Raw genomic sequence first — 19,290 nt, 5'->3', positions numbered from 1 at the left:
TAATAGCTGTAGTCACTATCTAAAGAATGTTGTTGTGCATCATTTATATTAATTTATTAATTGTATTTAATCACTGTATTTGCTATTTAAATATGAGTATACTTCATCCACCTACTCCAGTCCAGTCACAAGCATCACCTATCCCATCAAAAGCAGGGCTACCCGTGAAACCAGTCACGTAATCTACAAGCTAAGCTGCAAACATTGTGCTGTGCTATACATGGGCATGACAACCAATAAGCTGTCTCTCCCCAGGGGTGACCACCGATAAACTGTGGCCAAGAAACAGCTGGACCACCCAGGTCTGAGCATGCTGCCCAACACAATGTTCTTCATTTCAATGACTGCTTCACAGCCTGTGCCATCTGGATCTTTCCTACCAACATCAGCTTTTCTGAACTGAGCAGGTGGAAACTCTCCCTGCAATATATCCTACATTGCTGTAACCCTCCTGGTCTCAACCATCATTAGTCACTGTCCTTCAACCACTTATCCCCTTCCCTGTTCCCACTCCAGCACCACACAGCCTTCTATTCTACCAACAAACCCGTAGTCTACTTATGTCTCTTCTTTTCATCACCCCCAACACCACCCTCTGTCTAACCACCTAACTGCACAAAGCTTTCCTCCTCACCTTATCCCTCTATGTTCCAAAGAACTGTTCCCCACTCCTACCTTGCTACCCCTCCCTGCCCCATGCTACTCCTTACCCCCCACCACCCAGACTGCTGTTCCCATCATGTGCTGTTGCTCTCCATCTGAACCCGGCAGCCAGAGTCAGTGGTCACATATGTTAATTGTGTTTTCATGCCTGTGTGTGTGTGATGTCTAATTCACAGGAAGGCCTTCTGGATAAAAGCTTACTTGTTTAGCAGTCTTTTTGTTGTGCCTGTCTACGACAGTTTCTCCACTATATGGTGAGTAGCAATCTATCCATTTCATATACTGCCATTATATTTCATTTTTGGTAGTTTAGTATGTTAACTGTGTCACTACGTTAGTACCTGTAATGTGTACTGAACACTATATTCATTGTCTTAATATTTATGGTATTTATAAATTGCTTTTATATTAACTCTTTTGTATCTGTTTACCGTATAGACAGTCAGAAATCTTTAGTACAACTAAAGATGAGGCACATTTCATCTCATATGATCAATGGCAAATCAGTTCTTGATTCTTGTGTATCACTGAAAAGTGAAACCTACATACTAAATGTGAACAGAAGAGCCTAGTCCTCACTGTGGACTCTGTAGTGACAAGCAGCCTCAATATCACACATACACTACTGCATAGAGAGCTGGAAGCCATTAATAGGAGGAATAATCAATATTCTATCAATAACTCTGCTGTGTGCTCCAGTTCTATGTACCATTGTTTCCTCTTCTCATAAGGCTATAATAGCTGTGATCAGAACCATCTCCTCAAATATTTACTTTTTCTCCGGAAACACCCTGTATCAGAAACTTTGGGTGGTACATTTCACATGATAAAACATAATGGAAACAACCTGCAAAATATATCTTTGGATGACAAGTAAACATTAGTGCCACTCGTGTCAGCTGTAAACAAAATGATTAGGTTTGCACACTAAATGACAATTAGTAATAACAGAATACTCAAATATTTTAATTTCTTCATTTTATGAGGCATGACTATCGCCTATTTTGTGATTTTGTAAATAAATTAAATATTTAACTAAAATATAAGGTGATAACCTTGTTGTGTTGCAGAAATGAAGCGCATTAGTGGACGTAAATTCTGCATCCAAAGTGGAGTAAGTTGAGACAGCTGGGGATTCTGACAGCATGTTATATGTGACACTACCTAAAAATAAAAATAAAATAAAATAAAATAGAGGGAAAACAACTAAAATGTGATACAGTATTTATTTAATTTTGGTACAAAGAAAAATAAATCACATATGAATCATTCTCTCTTCACAATAGAAACAAGGGAAAACATACAAAAAATAAACTAGCCTTTGCAACAATTATTTTTTTTTAAGTGAAAACTATGACATATGGACACAATCAAGGAGAAAAGAAATGTGGATGAACTCCAGAAAAAAACCGTCCCTCACTTTATAGATGAAGTTTCCACCTGATAAGCAAAAATAAGAGTATGGCTTATTGATCTAGTTTAATTTTTTGTTTATCTTGTGATTTTTCAGAAGGTAAGACAGTAACAATAGCAAAAGGTCAGGTGTTACTGGCTCTGGCAAGCTAAGCATGATTTCCAATGGAGCAGAGATCCATTTACAAGTGAGACAGCCAAAACATGTAATACTTGTAAATGAAACTGGCAAGCCAGAAGAAGTGGATATAGTGACTTACAAAAATGTTAAACAGGTGGAAGAAAAGTACAACCTGCTGTGTTTGTGAAAAATGCAGCACCATGAAAGAATAAGGAGAAGGCTGAAAGTAGTTAATTTACTAATTATGGAGATGGGTGAGCTCTGAATTTCCCTATAAAAGTTTGAGTGAATCATATAAATAGAACAGAATCCAGGAAAAGTGATCCAGCCTCATGGAGGTGAAAAAGCCATTAGTACAAGATTAATGAAAGGAGGACTTATCATTTCACTAAACAAAAGAAGTTTACACTGAGGAACAAAAGTCTAATATCATGTCAGACCTCTTTTTGTCCAGCATGGTGCAGCAAAGCAACTTCTCATGGCATGGACTCAACAAGTTGTAGTAAGTCCCCTGCAGAAATATTGGGCCACACTGCCTCTACAGCCATCTATAATTGTGAAAGTGTTTCCAGTGCAGTATGTCATGCACAAACTGACCTCACGATTATGTCCCATAAATGTGTGATGGGATTAACGTTGGGCGTTCCGGGCGGCAAAATCATTTGCTCAAAAGGTCCACAATGTTCATCAAACCAGTCACGAAGAGTTGTCCGCCAGGAAAGGCAAAGATAATTTGGGATTCGAAATAAATTTCCAGAAAAGGATTGCAAGGCGTACAGGAGAACTTCATATACAAAATTAGATACTTTTGTAATTTTCACAGTTGATAATTTACACATGCTGCGATAGTACTCGTCGTGATGATGAGCGTATGGCATTGGTGGCTGGGAGACCCTTCGCGAGGTGGTTCGGCCGCCGCTCCACAAGTTCCTTAACGCCACTACAGCGACATTGTCACCCATAAAAATTCCATTGTTGTTTATGAAAATGAAGTCCATCAATAGCTGCAAATGGCTACCCAATCTATTCCATGTAAATACAGTCCACATCATTATGGAGTCACCAATAGTTCACACAGTGCCTTGTTGACAACTTGGGTCCATGTGTTTGTGGGGTCCGCACCATACTTGAAACCTTCCCATCATCATGTGTTTGTGGGGTCTGCACCATACTTGAAACCTTACCATCATCATCATCATCACTGAAATCAGGGCTCATCTGACCAGGGCACAGTTTTCCAGTCATCTAGGACCAGAAGTTTTCCAGTCATCTAGGACCAGAGCCCAGGAGAGGTACTGCAGGTGATATGCTGTTGGCAAATGTACTCGCGTCAGTCGTCTGTTGCCATAGCCCATTAACACCAAATTTCACCACATCATCCAAATGCATACATTCACCATATGTTCCACATTGATTTCTGTGATTATTTCATGCAGTGTTACTTGACATGTAGCACTGACAGCTCTATGCAGTCTGTGGGGAGAGGTAATGCCTGAAATTTGGTATCCTCGGCACACCATTGACACTGTGGATCTCAAAATATTGAATTCCCTAATGATTTCTAAAATGAAGTGTTCCACGCATCTAGCTTCAACTATCATTCTGTGTTCAAAGTCTGTTAATTCTTATCGCGTGGGCATACATCACACCAGAAACCTTTTCTCATGAGTCACTGGAGTATGAATGATGGCTCCACTAATGCACTGCCCTTTTATACCTTGTGCAGACAATACTACTGCCATCTGTACATGTACAGATCACTACCACATGAGTCTTGTCACCTCAGTTTACAATAAAAAGCCATTGTGTAAAAAATTCATTCTTACTACACAATAATATTGCTAGAATGCACACATGCATCAGAAGCACTAATTTCTGGGTCAATTGAAGGAAAATTAAGAAATCAGTTAAAGGGAAAGACTGACTGTGAGGAAGATACTGGGAAACAGAACAACAGTGGGAACATGTAAATGACACAGGAATACAGAAGCATACACTTATGCAGAAAACTTTATAGTGACAAAATTCAAAAACAAGACTTAAAGAAGGGAAGAAGACTAAAAAAAATGGATTCTAGATGACTGACAAAAAAAGATTGTAAAGTATTTTGAAAAATTAAAAAGCAAACCCAACAGACTTAGGAAAGTGCATAAAAACTTGGAAGAAATTGGCGCGCGCGAGCACACACACACACACACACACACACACACACACACACAAGAAATTCAAGGCAGAACAAAATTTAGAAACAAAATTAATAGTAGGGAAGGTTTCCAAAACAGTTCCAAATACACAGGGAATAAAATGGATAGAAGAAGAAAGGGAAGGAAAAAGTGAACAGGTGCAGGAATATTAGAGAAAGCATACAGCTAGATGTGGCTTGAATACGGAACTTAGCTGGCCTGTAATGGAAGAAGAAGAAGAAGAGGAGGAGGAGGAGGAATTGTATTGTGGAACCACACAAGCAATTTCATTTTATGTTCAGAGATCACAAATTTCAAATGATATTAATGGATATCATCTAAGCAAATTACCATCTTCCAACAAAAATGAATGACTACAGGTGAAGAAGTAATTTCATATCGTAATGTTACTGGCCCATGTAGGACACAATTAAAATATTTTATAGCTGATCAGGAAATGTGATATCAGTGTCAGGCACCCAAATTATAGTAATAATTGAAACAGTAATATCTTGCATTCTATCACAGTGCTCAGTGACTATAAAAACATAATAACCTGACTCTACATTCAATCTCAGCTTTCACAATTATTAATTTTTTTCTAGACATTTGGCTACTTTTAATCTTATCTCTGTCAAGAATTTCCAATGAATTCAATTTCTGATGCCTCACATTACAAGTGTGGCACTGACATAGATAATGTATATCACTTGAAAAAATATGGATTGAAGCCCAGATTATGTCTCACAAAAACAAATCATCCTTTAAAAAAAAAAGTTTATTTATACCAAGATAAATTTCATCCATCATCAGTTTGCATAATACATAAAAGGTGTGATCAAAAAGTAATGGGAAATTTTACTTTTCTTAAAGAGTCTTTATTTACTCATGAACATCAACTTCATCCCTATTAAAGTGATCCCTCTCAGATCTAATACACTTACACCAGCACTTTTCCCCATCTTCGAAGCACTTCTAGCACTAACTTTTCGTTATAATTTTTGGCTCCTTCAGCAATTCTGTGTTTATGTCATCAATGGTGGCAAAACAATGCCCTTTCATAGTTCTCTTCAGCCTCAGGAACAGAAAGAAGTAACAGTGTCCATATTCAGCAAATAAGGTAGCTGAGGCGACAACGGTTTTGTTTTTTGCCAAAATATCACAAACAAGCATAGAGATGTGAGCAGGAGCAGTATCATGATGCAGTTTCCAATAGAGGTTTTTGCTAGAGTTCTTGTCATTGTCTTTGGATTGCTTCATGCAAACGGTGCACAACTTCCAGTTGGATTCCTTATTGACCATACAACCATAAGACAGAAACTCATGATGTACTTTCCCACTTTAACTGAAGAAACAGTGAGGACAACCTCTACATGTGATCAAACTTGTTGAAATTTCCTTTCATCTTAGTTCTTAAGGCAGTTTTCATTGGGACTACTGAATCTTGGTTTTTGACATCATACCCACATACCCATGTCTTGTCACCTGTTATAACCATGTTTAGAAGTTCTGGATCAATTTAGCAGTTCCTGAACAGTATCTACATGACATTGTTTTTGATTGAAATTCAACTATTTTGCAACAAACTTTGCTGCTACATGTTTCAGACCCAAAACTTCTTTTCAAAAAAAAAAAAAAAAAAAAATTAATTGTCATGAGACAAGGGATATACCGACATCTTCGGCAACCTCTCTGGTGGTGATTCAGTGATTTTCCAGAATGAATTTCTTTACTTCTTCCACACAGTCATCAGTAATCGATGTTCTAGGGCATCTAGGACAATTGTCATCTTAATCGTCTTCTTGACCCTCTTTGAAACATTTATACCACTTGTAAACTCTTGGCTACTCAGAGCAGATTCATCATAGTCAACATTTAGAATGCGGTGATGCACTTTATTCCATTTTTTAAGCAAAATTTAATGCAAATTCTTTGATCCATCTTTTTTGAAAATAAAAATTTGACAAATGAAACATGTATTAACTTTTTGACTATCAACAATAAACTAAATATTGAAAACAGCTGAATCAAAGCAGCTGAAAATGCAAACATACACCAATAAAATAAAAAATTTTGAAAATTAAAAATTCCCGTTACTTTTTGATCACATCTTGCATATATTTTCACCAATAACATGTTTGTATAAATTACATTTTGAATGCTGCAGCTGCCTTTTAATTTGTAAGCTCCTTGTTTTACATTTGTATGGATAGCGTAAGCACTTTTAGGCACTTTGATACAGTGTAGATGCTATGTGTGGTCAACTCATGTGCTTTGAACATAAATCTCATGTACAGTTGTCAGTACATAGAGTACACTTCACACAGAGAGATGGAATCTGATTATGACAGTACACATAGGCTGATTAACTCTTGTCAGTATATTTTATTATTACTGTTTAATGTATTTTACTACAGGGGACAGTGAGACAGGATGCCTTTTATTTTAATTAATCCCACAGTAAGAATGTTGCCATGCAGGCTACTGTAAATAATTCATAGTACTGTAAGTTAATCCGATTACTGAAGCCAGTAGTTAATATATTTCCTTATTATCAGCAGCACTTGGCAGTTCTGAAATATGACTTTCTTCAAATACTTATGAACTGTGGAACCTTTACACAATAACCTTCTTCTTAATGATGTAAACTTTCTCCTAAATTACATTGAAATGATGTCATTGTTCACCTGAAAGTCTATTGTTATGCATATTATGTCTGCCAGACATACACACTCTAAGACATTCAAATAAGAATCGGTGACAAGCCTCATTCCAGTCTTCACTGATTTAGCTTTGCTTTAGTGGCACCTCTAGCATGGACAGAGAAAATTGGTTGATTACAGAACAGAAAAGTTGGGGGGCCTTAAGGCTTTCTGTTGAGTTGTGAGGTATTCGTGATTGCCCTAGTGAGAGATCACCAGAAACAAAGGGATTAAAGTCCTGTCCGTGAACTCAGTTTAAGGCTTTCTGATGAGTTGTGAGGTATTCGTGATTGCTCTAGTGAGAGATCACCAGAAACAAAGGGATTAAAGTCCTGTCCGTGAACTCAGTTTAATCTACCATAAAGATTACATTTCTCCCTCCAAGGGCTGCATTTTCTTGCTCATTGTTGCTGTCATTCTAGAACCAACTTGGACTATTACACAAACTGTTATTTGATGTAAATTCATCTTAGTAAGCACATTTAGTTCATATGTAAATCACTTGAAGATGGCTAGTACACTGATTATGGAGTGCAACCCAAAGTTTCTGACCATGTCTTGATGTACTTTCACTCACAACATGCACAATGTCAGAGATTGCACATCCATACTGTTCATAGGCCCGCTTATAGAGGCCAGCTGGGTCAGGTCCCTGGCATGCTCAGATGATCCACCAAAGAAACAGTATTATTTAAGCAATTGCAAATGAGTGCTTGGCCTATTCTGTAACCTGTATTACTGTTGTCCTGTCAATGTGTTCTGTGCCATGTACAGCCTGAACTTCATTATATTTTACATGTATCTCTATAAAGTACTACATTCCATAAATTGTGTTTGTTCTTACTACAGCATATCAACAACAAAAAAAGGAGCAGAGGTGTAAAAATGTGAACACAATAATGTGGTATGTATTAATATGACTCTGAATCTGCATGCTAAATACTCAATTTCATGCACAGTGTGAATAGATTTGTATTAAGTGACCCTTATTTTTTGTAGCACATACATGATGGACAATGAATTTTCTACTGGTGGTGAAATAAAACAAAAAAATAAGTGACTAAAAAGAAAAGAAAACAACAGACACATCACTAAGTTCACTAAATAAACTAATAATTTATCCTAAAAAGAATGTAAATTAATTTAAATAGTAAGATACTCTTAATTCCATTGATAAAAGAGAAAAGAAAGAGCTGTCTAACAATCATTACCATTGGAACAGAGAAGTCTTGGTAAACTGTGGCAAGGATCTGGTTTTCTGCATTCATCCATCTCTCATTACCAACAGCTGTGGCAGGACAGTCTTTAATTGCCTGAAAATATTTTGGAAGCATATAAATGATGCAAACTGGAGCAATACAACATTCTGTATGTTTTTTCTATGAACAATTTTAACACAGTCTGTAGTCTCTTTGTCAGCTCTTATCTGGTCCTTTCAAAGGAAGTGCCTTTGGGAAATAAACACTAAATAAAATAAACAAAGGAAAAGGTTCACACAGAATACTCTAAAATTCTGCAGATAATAACAAGGGCTATTGCTGTACAGACTGATGATACAAACAAGTGATTGAAATACTAACCGGCATGTGTTCCGAATAACTATCGGACAACATCTTAATCACTGCTTCATTCACAGTATCCAGTTCAGCATTTGGTACACTGCACAGACAGAGAAGACAACTATGAATGTTTGAGACATGCTTTGGTTGCAGCTTTAAACTGTAGGCCATAAATGATTGAAAGTTTGTCTTGGCTGCAAAATAATATGTTTCTTGATTTTAATTTAAGTTACAAATATACATTAATTCTCCACTGAAGTTAAAGGAACTCTTCTTAAGTGGTACTCAATACGAATAAGGTATTACATCAATGTCAGAAAAGCAATAAAACATGACAGCACAGCAAAAGTGGTACTCTAATCACAGCCCATCAAATGAACATTTAAAAAACCAGAGTGTATACGACCCGGGACAACTGGCAGATTCGGGAAAAACCCGGGAATTTTTTCACCTGGGGGAAAACTGGGAAAAACCCAGTGATGTTTTAGAATTCCGGGATTTTTTCATTGTTTTAGTTTTCAGTTAAATTTTTGTAATTTTGACAGGTAAGAACCAAAACTCTAACAAAGGATATTACTGTATCCTGCTATTGCAGGATAATACTGCAGCAATAAAATGTGAACTAGAGAAAAAACTAAAATAAAACCCAAATTGTAAAGGAAATGTGCTGTATATAACAACAAAACACAGTGCTCATACAAGTGTCTGCCAACAGCAAGATGTGTCAAAGGCTTTAGGAAGACTATGGAATGCTTCATAACAACAAATTGCCTCTGATGAGCATCACGTCACAACTGTTTACATTAGATTCGTTTGAGCAGTTACAAGCGGGCTCATGCACACGCGAAGTTGAGTCACATATGAGTAGTACTTTCTCCTGCTTCTGGTTACAGAAATGTGGCGTTGGCTGTGTAAGCAGTTGCAGCAAGCAGATAGATATTACTTGCATGTCAGAGCTGCCAGATTCACGCAGGTGCACCAAGCCTCGATCTAGGAGGGGGGCGGGGGGGGGGGGGCACCAAATTCATATACTTGAGGGGAAAGAACCTTAGTCACAAAGTGTCTAGCATCCAGCGCATGTTGGTCTATCATATGATTTTGAAACACATCCCTGTTGGTTTTTGAACACATTCTAAGTTGATTTCCGAATGCGTGCATAGTGTATGTGATGCCTCTGTCGAGTGAATCCTCGTCGCATCTCGAAATGAGTTTTTCTGCATACAAAAATTGGACTGGCTGCACGAGCTGAGTGGAGTAAAGCTGAATGGATGAATGCCAATTGTTGTCTGATTATGTGGTTGATTGGGTTTTCGAATGATCAGTGTTGTTATAATTACTAGCGAACTCCATAGAGTCAGATTACTAGAGTGGAAATAAATGACTAACAGGAATAACAACTAAGAAATATTACAGTGTATCCAAGAAAATGAAATTTTGACAGAAAATGTTTGGCCAGACCACTATACTAGTAAGGGTCAGTTAGTTGTACAGTCCCCAGCTAGCAGCCGCTTCAGTTCTATTCTGGACGTAGTGTGGAAAATGCATTGTATGAACATGTAACAACACTGAACCGGAGAATAATTGCAGGATAACTAAACTGGTGATTCTGGCAGAGTTAGTGAAGTTAACCCTCAAATAAGTTTTGACAATGGCAGAAATATTTACAGAATTAGTGATTACCAGGGTTAATGAAGTTAACCGGCAAATAAGTTTTGACAATGGCACAAAAATTTACAGAATTAGTGATGACAAGATTGTTTGTCAGAACAAGGAAGGAGAAGAAATGGGGACATTACACAAATTATAGAAGAATATGACAATTCCAATTTTATATAAAAATTTCGTACTATAACTTTTCGATCTCATGCTTGAGAAACAGGAGCTTATCAATGAAATGTGAAACTATTTCATAACATAAAGCTTTTTGCTTGTAGTAGGCCTAATAGACATTTGATATTGGTACTTTGTGAATTATATTCTGTTGTGTTATACAAATGACCATTTGTGCCAAAACAGTCTCATTTATTTGGGGTGTGTTACAATTGCTGCAATATTAGAAAGGCCTGCTTTGTTTTAACTGGCAGACAGTGACAAAATAGATGTAATCGAATCAAGAAACCACAGCAGTCCTAGGTGCTATTTGTATTAACAACTATTTCAGTATTAGACAGCAACATTTAGATTTTTCATGTAGCAAAATGTTTCACAGAAAGGAAAGTACACCACATAAAGCTGTAGCAAGATTAGAGAGAAAAAAATGCCAGGAGCTAAGGATTGAAGACATGTGTGCTGTCTTGCTTGTCTCTTATCTCTACTGGTTTTATGTATCCTATATTTAATTTTATGTCACACAAATAACATGTTATTAGCTAATAGGCATTAAAGAGCGTAAGTTTTCTGAAGAGTTCTTGTTCTCACGATTACAAATAATCCCATCTAGTATTAATTGCGAGGGGCAGAATGTCAACCCAGGTGATTGAGAGCAAGAGAGGCACCACAGGACATTTTAATTTCCACTGTCCTGAATATAGTTTGATGGCATCTGTTACAAAATATACACATTTCAATTCCACTTGCAGAACAATGAAGTTATTTTTGTCTGAGGCAGTCAATGTATTTGAAACTATTATCTAGTTTCAACTGTTCACTGCATTTCATCTTCTAGCACATATGGCATTACGCCATAAAAAAGAATCAAACATGAATCCTGAAAACCACACTGAAAAGCTTAATATCAGGTCGAGGCGTACTTCACTGGGAATCTGGACATATGAATGTGCACTTTAAGTATACACTTTAAATGTGGGCATTTTAGCATGGTTCATGAAATTCTGATGCTCTCGGAGTAACCTCTGATGTCTTGTTTCTTTTATGACATAATAGAAGATCTTTTAATGTTTTACGTGTACAAATACACAGGCTTCCTAAGTCACTGTAGCTGCACAAGCACGGTGGCGCCTGTTATGTGGTGCTCTCTGGCAACTCCTGAAATGAACCATTTCAGACAGGTCGCAGGAAAATATTGTGAATGGCAGTTTGAAAAGCATTACTTTCAAAGTAAATTTCCTTTTACACAAGTATGTGTGAGAATGTACATTGAGTTCTTAAATCACAGAGCATCTGACTCTCATTTAAAAATCAACTCTTTGAGGATGAGCCATTTAGAAGAATTTCAAGCCCAGAAGATCAGACATTTATGTCCTTAAAAATTTTATGGCACATTTGTGTAATGTGTCTTAAAGTGTAACACGCAAAAAAGATCAACATTGTATGCAAAAGCTTAGCTTCTCTTACAGCTATTTAACCTTAGAGACCTATGTAAAATCTTTGCTTTTTGTGTAACAACACCATGTATATTAATTCAAACCATTAACTTTTCCTGTTTGTGTGTTCGCACTACTTAACAGTGATATTGCTATTGGCTGACTACATCACATGTCCTATGCTCTGAATATCCGCTGTCGTCAGCTGGCGGGATCACGTGACATGAGCTATGATGCACCAAAATCACGATTTCAATGCTTCGGAAAATAACATGGGTGTTTTGTGTCCAAAATGTGCCGCCGCCCCCCCCCCCCCCCCCCCCCCGAGTTTCGAGTTTCATTTTCTAAAGTGCCAGGAAATTCAACAGCTGTGTATAAAACCATAACCATTCAAAGGATTGATAAGTTTTGCAGTTCCGGGGGGAAATATGTCACATAACAGGGAAAAATTGTGTTCTCGCCCAGGAAAAAATTTATTTTAAACCGGAAAATCCTGGAATTTTTTTTCCTCGTCCACGTACACACCCCGAAAACTGTGCTGTAATACGGATGCTATAAATATGATTGTGAATAATGGGTACAAACTTTGGGAGATAGGCCTTTAAAACAGACTGTCCCAAATCCACCTCGTGTGGGGCACAGGTGCAGCAACTCACCCATGACCAGCTGCGAGCAGTACAGTCTATTTCCAGGCAGTCATGTTGAACCACATACACTCTTTGTTCCATCTTGCTCACAAGCCATTTGCCCATCCCTGCCTCTAGCTGCTCAGCTGAGACACTCAGTCGTGTAGGCTGTGGCCTGATGCCTGACTGCCCACACATGAGCTGTTTGTCCACTCCTGCCCACTTTTGCCCATGTGTGCCTGGCTGCCAGCACTGAACTAGAACAGCTTTGTATGAATGATAAGGAATGAATGAGGTTTAATATATGCCATGGTATCTATAGCTTCCTGGCTAGAGGAAATTTTGTTTACACCATGCCTCACACTGTATAATTCATTTCAGTAAACAGGGATATCACAATGAACCTTTGCAACATGCAGAGCCCTGTAACATTACAGCTCTTAAGCAGCAGTACCAATTAAATCTCAATGCACGGGCAGTCATAAATGATGGCAGCTTTGTGAGCCACAATTCTCCAACTAGGCACTGCAATAGTGCTGGTGCAAACTGTTGGTCAAGATCCTAGAAACAGGAATGTTGCATTCTGCCAATTGTGGCCAGCCGTAATGCTCCATGGTACAGCACAATGTGGTATTTCACAGATGAGTACATGACAGGAGCCTGCCTCTTGTGATAACACTCATGGCTAGAGGGATTGTAGAGACTCAAGCAGCAAAATCATTCAGCATCCTGCATTTGATTAATGCAATCTCCTGCCCAGTAATCGGTTGAATGTACACCTGGATCACACCCAGCCCTCCTGAAGCAGTGTCACCTAGTAGTAAGGAGCCATAAGTCTACAGGCTGACAGCCAGACCTCACTATTCTGGGTTTCAAACAGGATCCATCTTGGGAAGACTGCTCAGTGGCTGCCATCGCCTGACACCCCAGACAGTCTCCAAGGGTCATGGGTTAAACTCAGAGTGCCAATGATAGGGTTGCAAGCAGTGTGCACCAGCCACCTGGCCTTGTGTTGCCTGGGCTGATATACTAGTCAATCAGCAAGGATACTGACACTACCAGCCGCAGTTGCACCAAGTCAGTATTCTGCTGAAAGGAAGTCACACATTGCCTGTGAGGCATGGGCCACACCACAGTAGCAACTACAGTATTGCCTTATAGATGGCATCAGTCAATATATAAAGTACACTGTGCTCATGCATTCCCAACTTCTCACTCACCATGACACTGAAGAACTCATCTCGCACAAATACAATACTAAAGTTGGAAGTTACAGGACACATCAGTACGATCATTACACATCATGGAGACTACCTATGTGGCTTTTGAGAACTAACAAAAGAATGGAGTGCCTGGTTCTTTCTGACAAAACATGGAACATTTTGTGCAGCCCTGAACTATCACAAAATTAGCCGAATGTCATGTAATGTACAAGATAGCATGGACTATTTTGCTAAATTGTCTAATAAGATTTTGATGATGATTACAGACAGCTAGAACATACACTGTATTTAACAGGTTTTCATTGAATTTCTAGATTCAGAACTCACCAGCTACAGTGCATATTCTCTTTGAACAGGCACTGCAAGCTGAGTAAACAATTTTATAGACATGCTGTCTGTTACATAGACAGAGGCTAGCATTGTTGTGCCACAAATCTTCTGTATACCAGAGTGTGAGAATATTCAGTGGACTAATCACACAACTAATGTATCCCTTGTATGTGAATCAAGTAAAATTTCCAAAATTGTGAGATCATGGCATGGGAGTCAGCACCAATACATCACAGCTTACAATTACTTTTCACGATGATGGAAATTCTTGGAAGGAAAAATACAAAAAATACAGTAAAGGCAACCACCCACCTATTGCAGACTGATGTGTGGCACTTAGACACTTAACAGAAAACAGTGTCCACTCGTTTTCTAACTCCCACTCTTTTTCTAAGGAAATTACACACATTCACACTCCAACCACATAAGACACTCAAAGGCACACTGTTGATTATTGATTATCAATTATTGAGAGCAGTTGTTCAGGCTGATACATGTCTGGTAGGGCTAGTGCAGTAGTGCGAGTCCGAGGCATGAGTGGAAGAGACAGATGACTTGACGGCTGCACAGCAAGATGAAATGATTTCTGACTGCATCAGGCAGTGGACAGAGACGGAGACGGAGACGGACACACGGAGGGGCAGAAAGGGAGGGGGGAAAGGGGGGGAGGGAGAGAGGGGGGAGGGGGAGGGAGGGAGAGAGAGAGAGAGAGAGAGAGAGAGAGAGAGAGAGAGAGAGAGAGAGAGAGAGAGAAGGGGAGAGAGAGAGATAGAGAGAGAGAGAGAGAGAGAGTGAGTCACTGTGGTTGTGGTGGTGGTGGTGGTGGTGGTGGTGGTGGTGGTGGTATGCGTTTGGTGCCTGATTGATTGTGTGTGTGAATGTTTATATTTCCTACTAGAAAAAGAACCAGAGCTCGAAAGTTCATGAACACAGTTTTCTGTTGTGTGTCTCTATGCACCATACACCAGTCTGCTATAGGTGAATAATAGAAGATCCCTAATTTTAATAGTAAATATTTTAATAACACACATTAAATCTACACTATCATCAAATAATACCTGAAGCGGAGACTTCCACCACCAACAGCAAGCACTGCATCCGGCTGCTCAGTATTAAGTACGCCCAACAATGACCGTACTGCGGGATTTATAGCTTCTCCAGAGTCGAGAGGACCAGCTGGTGGATTACAGACACTACCATCATACATCTGTGGATTGGCACCAGGCACAATAACAACTACCTGAAAAGGAGAGGCAAATGTGAAAAAAATGTTTTCAGAAAGCATTTTTTTTCTTTTTTTTTTTTTTTCAATATAAGATTAAACAGCCAACCGGTTTCACATAAATGTTAGGTACACTGACCTAGGTTTCGACTCCTACTAAGGGTGTCGTCATCAGAGTGAACAGTTGCTAAATCCTATAAAGTAATACATTGAAAATCAGGCATGACAAAAAACACAGTAACCAAGATGACAATTTACATGATGCACAATACTTACTTACGTAAAATTACATTGCTAAAAAGCAATAGTCAGAATTTTGAGCAGCTATGCTCAACTCAAAAGTAAAACACAACATTGTAGCTTTTGCCATCGGCCCAGTGGCTTACACTGCTGCCATGAAAACAATCCAAATTGCGCTGCCTATTGGGTGTGGACAGTAACATGTGCTTATTTGGAACATTATAACAAAAATAATTTTAAAGAAAGACAGTTAATTTTAAAAAACAAAATATAAAGAGAGCTTAATGTCATTTTGAAATTACTCACTAGTCAAAGTAGATTAATTATAACAGAGCCATCTGTTAAGCTTTACAGAAATTACAATTATGTAAAGGACAGAATGACATAGAAGAAATTTTACAAAAATCTGTACAATGCAGAAAATATTTGCATGAAGGCAACTTTAGCAGCACATATCTAGGAGATTAGAAGAAAAGTAATGATATGAATATAATAGAGGGAAACATTCCACGTGGGAAAAATATATCTAAAAAGAAGAATGATGAAACTTACCAAACAAAAGCGCTGGCAGGTCGATAGACACACAAACAAACACAAACATACACACAAAATTCTAGCTTTCGCAACCAATGGTTGCCTCGTCAGGAAAGAGGGAAGGAGAAGGAAAGACAAAAGGATATGGGTTTTAAGGGAGAGGGTAAGGAGTCATTCCAATCCCGGGAGCGGAAAGACTTACCTTAGGGGGAAAAAAGGACAGGTATACACTCGCACACACACACATATCCATCCACACATACACAGACACAAGCAGACATTTGTAAAGGCAAAGAGTTATTGACATGATTTGCCTTTACAAATGTCTGCTTGTGTCTGTGTATGTGTGGATGGATATGTGTGTGTGTGCGAGTGTATACCTGTCCTTTTTTCCCCCTAAGGTAAGTCTTTCCGCTCCCGGGATTGGAATGACTCCTTACCCTCTCCCTTAAAACCCATATCCTTTTGTCTTTCCTTCTCCTTCCCTCTTTCCTGACGAGGCAACCATTGGTTGCGAAAGCTAGAATTTTGTGTGTATGTTTGTGTTTGTTTGTGTGTCTATCGACCTGCCAGCGCTTTTGTTTGGTAAGTTTCATCATCTTTCTTTTTAGATATAGATTAGAAGAAAATAATGATTTGAAACCAGAAGCAGGAAAAAATATAGTAAAAAATAGAGGAATCAAAATTTTGTGAGCAGTTGATTGAAACCACTGAAAAATATTTTTTACATTGTTGCAACTGTTCACTGAGGATGACACCATCATTCTTAGAAATATGCTTGAAAATCTCCAGCTCTTTGAGTACATCAAGTCTATGACCTTTCATTTCTCTATGAAAATGGAAATTTCTTCAACGCATTTCGGTTTGTGTCCGGAAATTAGCAGGAGATTAGAAAAAGTGGAACTGTGTACATTATTATCTGTTTTTTCAACAAATGTTCTTTGTACCTGACACTAAAAGACCTTCCAGTTTGTCCTATATAATAAACAGGACGTATATCACAAGTGATTTTATACACTCCTGAATTGTGTATTGGAGCAACTGTAGTCTTGAGATTGTGGATGAGACTTTTTTTTGCAAGTTATTGTTCATGGAAAATGCAACTTTGAATCCATACTTTTTAATCAAGAGAAGACCATTTTTAATACAAAATAGGCCCTAAAATGGAACTGAGAAAACATTTTTATACTCATTACTGTCAGGAGTAGCACTGCTGCCTAAAGTTTGAACTTTGAAGAACTTGTCAACTAACGTGGGATCATAGCCGTTTTTAACTGGAATAGTTTTTATTATGTTCATCTCTTAGTTAAGCTTATCAGATGACAAACTATTGCAGTTAATAATGGTTATGATCCCACATTAGTTGACAAGATCTTCAAAGTTAAAACTGATGCTAAAGTGACTACTGTAGGCAGCAGTGCTATTCGTGACCGGAATGAGTGTAAAAATGTTTTCTCAATTCCATTTGTAGGCCCTATTTTGTATAAAATTCATTGTCTTCTGATTAAAAAACATAGATTCAAAGTTGCCTATCCCATGAACAATGAACAATAACTTTAAAAAAAAAATCTCATCCCCAATCTCAAGTCCACAGTTGCTCCGATACATAATTCAGAAGTGTATAAAATTGCTTGTGGTACATGTCCCATTTATTACATAGGACAAACTGGAAGGTCTTTTAGTGTCAGGTACATAGAACATTTGTTGGGAAAAAAAAGGCACTAATGTACACAGTTCCACTTTTGCTGATCTCCTGCTAATTTCTGGACACAAACCGAAACACGTTTCAGAAATTTCCATTTTACATAGAGAAAGGAAAGGTCATAGACTCGATGTAATTGAAGAGCTGGAGATTTTCAAGCATATTTCTATGAATGATGGAGTCATTCTCAATGGACAGTTGCAACCAACCAACAAAAACTTTTTCATTGCTTTCAATCCACTGCTCACAGAATTTTGATTCCTCTATTTTTTACTAAATTTTTCCTGCTTCTGGTTTCAAAACATTATTTCCTTCTAATCTCATAGATATGAGCTGCTAAAGTTGCCTTCATGCATATATTTTATGGATTGCACAGCTGGTTGTAAAATTTCTTCTCTGTCATTCTGCCCTTTACGTAATACTAATTTCTGTAAAGCCTTGCAGATGGCTCTATTATATTTAATCTGCTTAAATACTGGGTAATTTCAAAATGACATGAAGCTCTCTTTATATTTTGCTTTTTATAATTAACTGTCATCTTTTTTTCAATTATTTCTCTTATAATGTTTCAAATAGGCACATGTTACTGTCTGCGCCTGATAGGCAGCACAACTTGTATTGCTTTCTTGGCAGCAATGTAAGCCATTCGGCCAATCAGTCTGATGATGTTCTCAGCTGGGTACAATGTTTAGTTTTTACTTTTGACTTGAGCATAGCTGCTCAAAATTCTGACTATTGTTTTTTTAGCAATGTAATTTTATGCAAGTAACCTTTGTGCATCATGAAAATGGTCATCTTGGTTAACACGTTTTTTTTTGTCATACCTAATTTTTTCTTATGTAAAATCCAGAATGGAATGTAACAATATTAGAGAAGGAAAGTTGCTATTCTCCATATAGCAGAGATGCAGAGTCGCGACAGACACAACAAAAAGATTTACACAATTATAGCTTTCGGCCATTAAGGCCTTTGTCAGCAACACACACACACACACACACACACACACACACACACACACACACACAAAAACGCAAATTGCACACACATCTGCAGTTTCAGACGACTAAAACCACACTGCAAGCACAAGCAGCAGCACCAGTGCATGATGGGAGTGGCGACTGAGTGGGGGTAAGGATGAGGCTGGGGTGGGGAGAGGGACGGGTAGTATGGTGGGGGGTGGCGGACAGTGTATGCTGCAGTTTATACGGAAGGCAGGAGAGAAGGTGGGGTGGGTGGGAACGGGGGGGGGGGGGGGGGGGGGGGGGATGCAAATGGTGGAAAGGAGAGGAATTAAAAGAAATTAAAAGACTGGGTGTGGCAGTGAAATGATGGCTGTGTAGTGCTGGAATGGGAACAGGGAGGGGGCTGGATGGGTGAGGACAGTGACTAATGAAGATCGAGGCCAGGAGGGTTACGGGAATGTAGGATGTATTGCAGGGAATGTTCCCACCTGCGCAATTCAGAAAAGCTGGTGTTGGTGGGAGGGATCCATATGGCACAGGCTGTGAA

The 19,290-nt window shown here is 38.4% G+C and overlaps 1 protein-coding gene across 1 annotated transcript in view; it reads right to left on the bottom strand.

Annotated features, from left to right (window-relative positions):
• LOC126418594 (carboxypeptidase D-like) overlaps window positions 1–19,290 on the bottom strand; it is a 261,509-nt gene that overhangs the window by 88,813 nt on the left and 153,406 nt on the right. Inside the window, exons 14-17 of the mRNA XM_050085427.1 lie at window positions 15,142–15,323; window positions 8,663–8,741; window positions 8,294–8,395; window positions 1,719–1,827 (exon numbers count right to left, since the gene is read on the bottom strand). Coding sequence (XP_049941384.1) covers window positions 1,719–1,827; window positions 8,294–8,395; window positions 8,663–8,741; window positions 15,142–15,323 — 472 coding nt within the window. The remainder of the gene's footprint in view (window positions 1–1,718; window positions 1,828–8,293; window positions 8,396–8,662; window positions 8,742–15,141; window positions 15,324–19,290) is intronic.

This window comes from Schistocerca serialis, chromosome 9 (genome assembly GCF_023864345.2).
Source record: "Schistocerca serialis cubense isolate TAMUIC-IGC-003099 chromosome 9, iqSchSeri2.2, whole genome shotgun sequence".
Taxonomy (NCBI): Eukaryota; Metazoa; Arthropoda; class Insecta; order Orthoptera; family Acrididae; genus Schistocerca; species Schistocerca serialis.
Note: the sequence above shows the minus strand (reverse complement) of the source record. Positions and strands in the feature narration are given on the sequence as shown.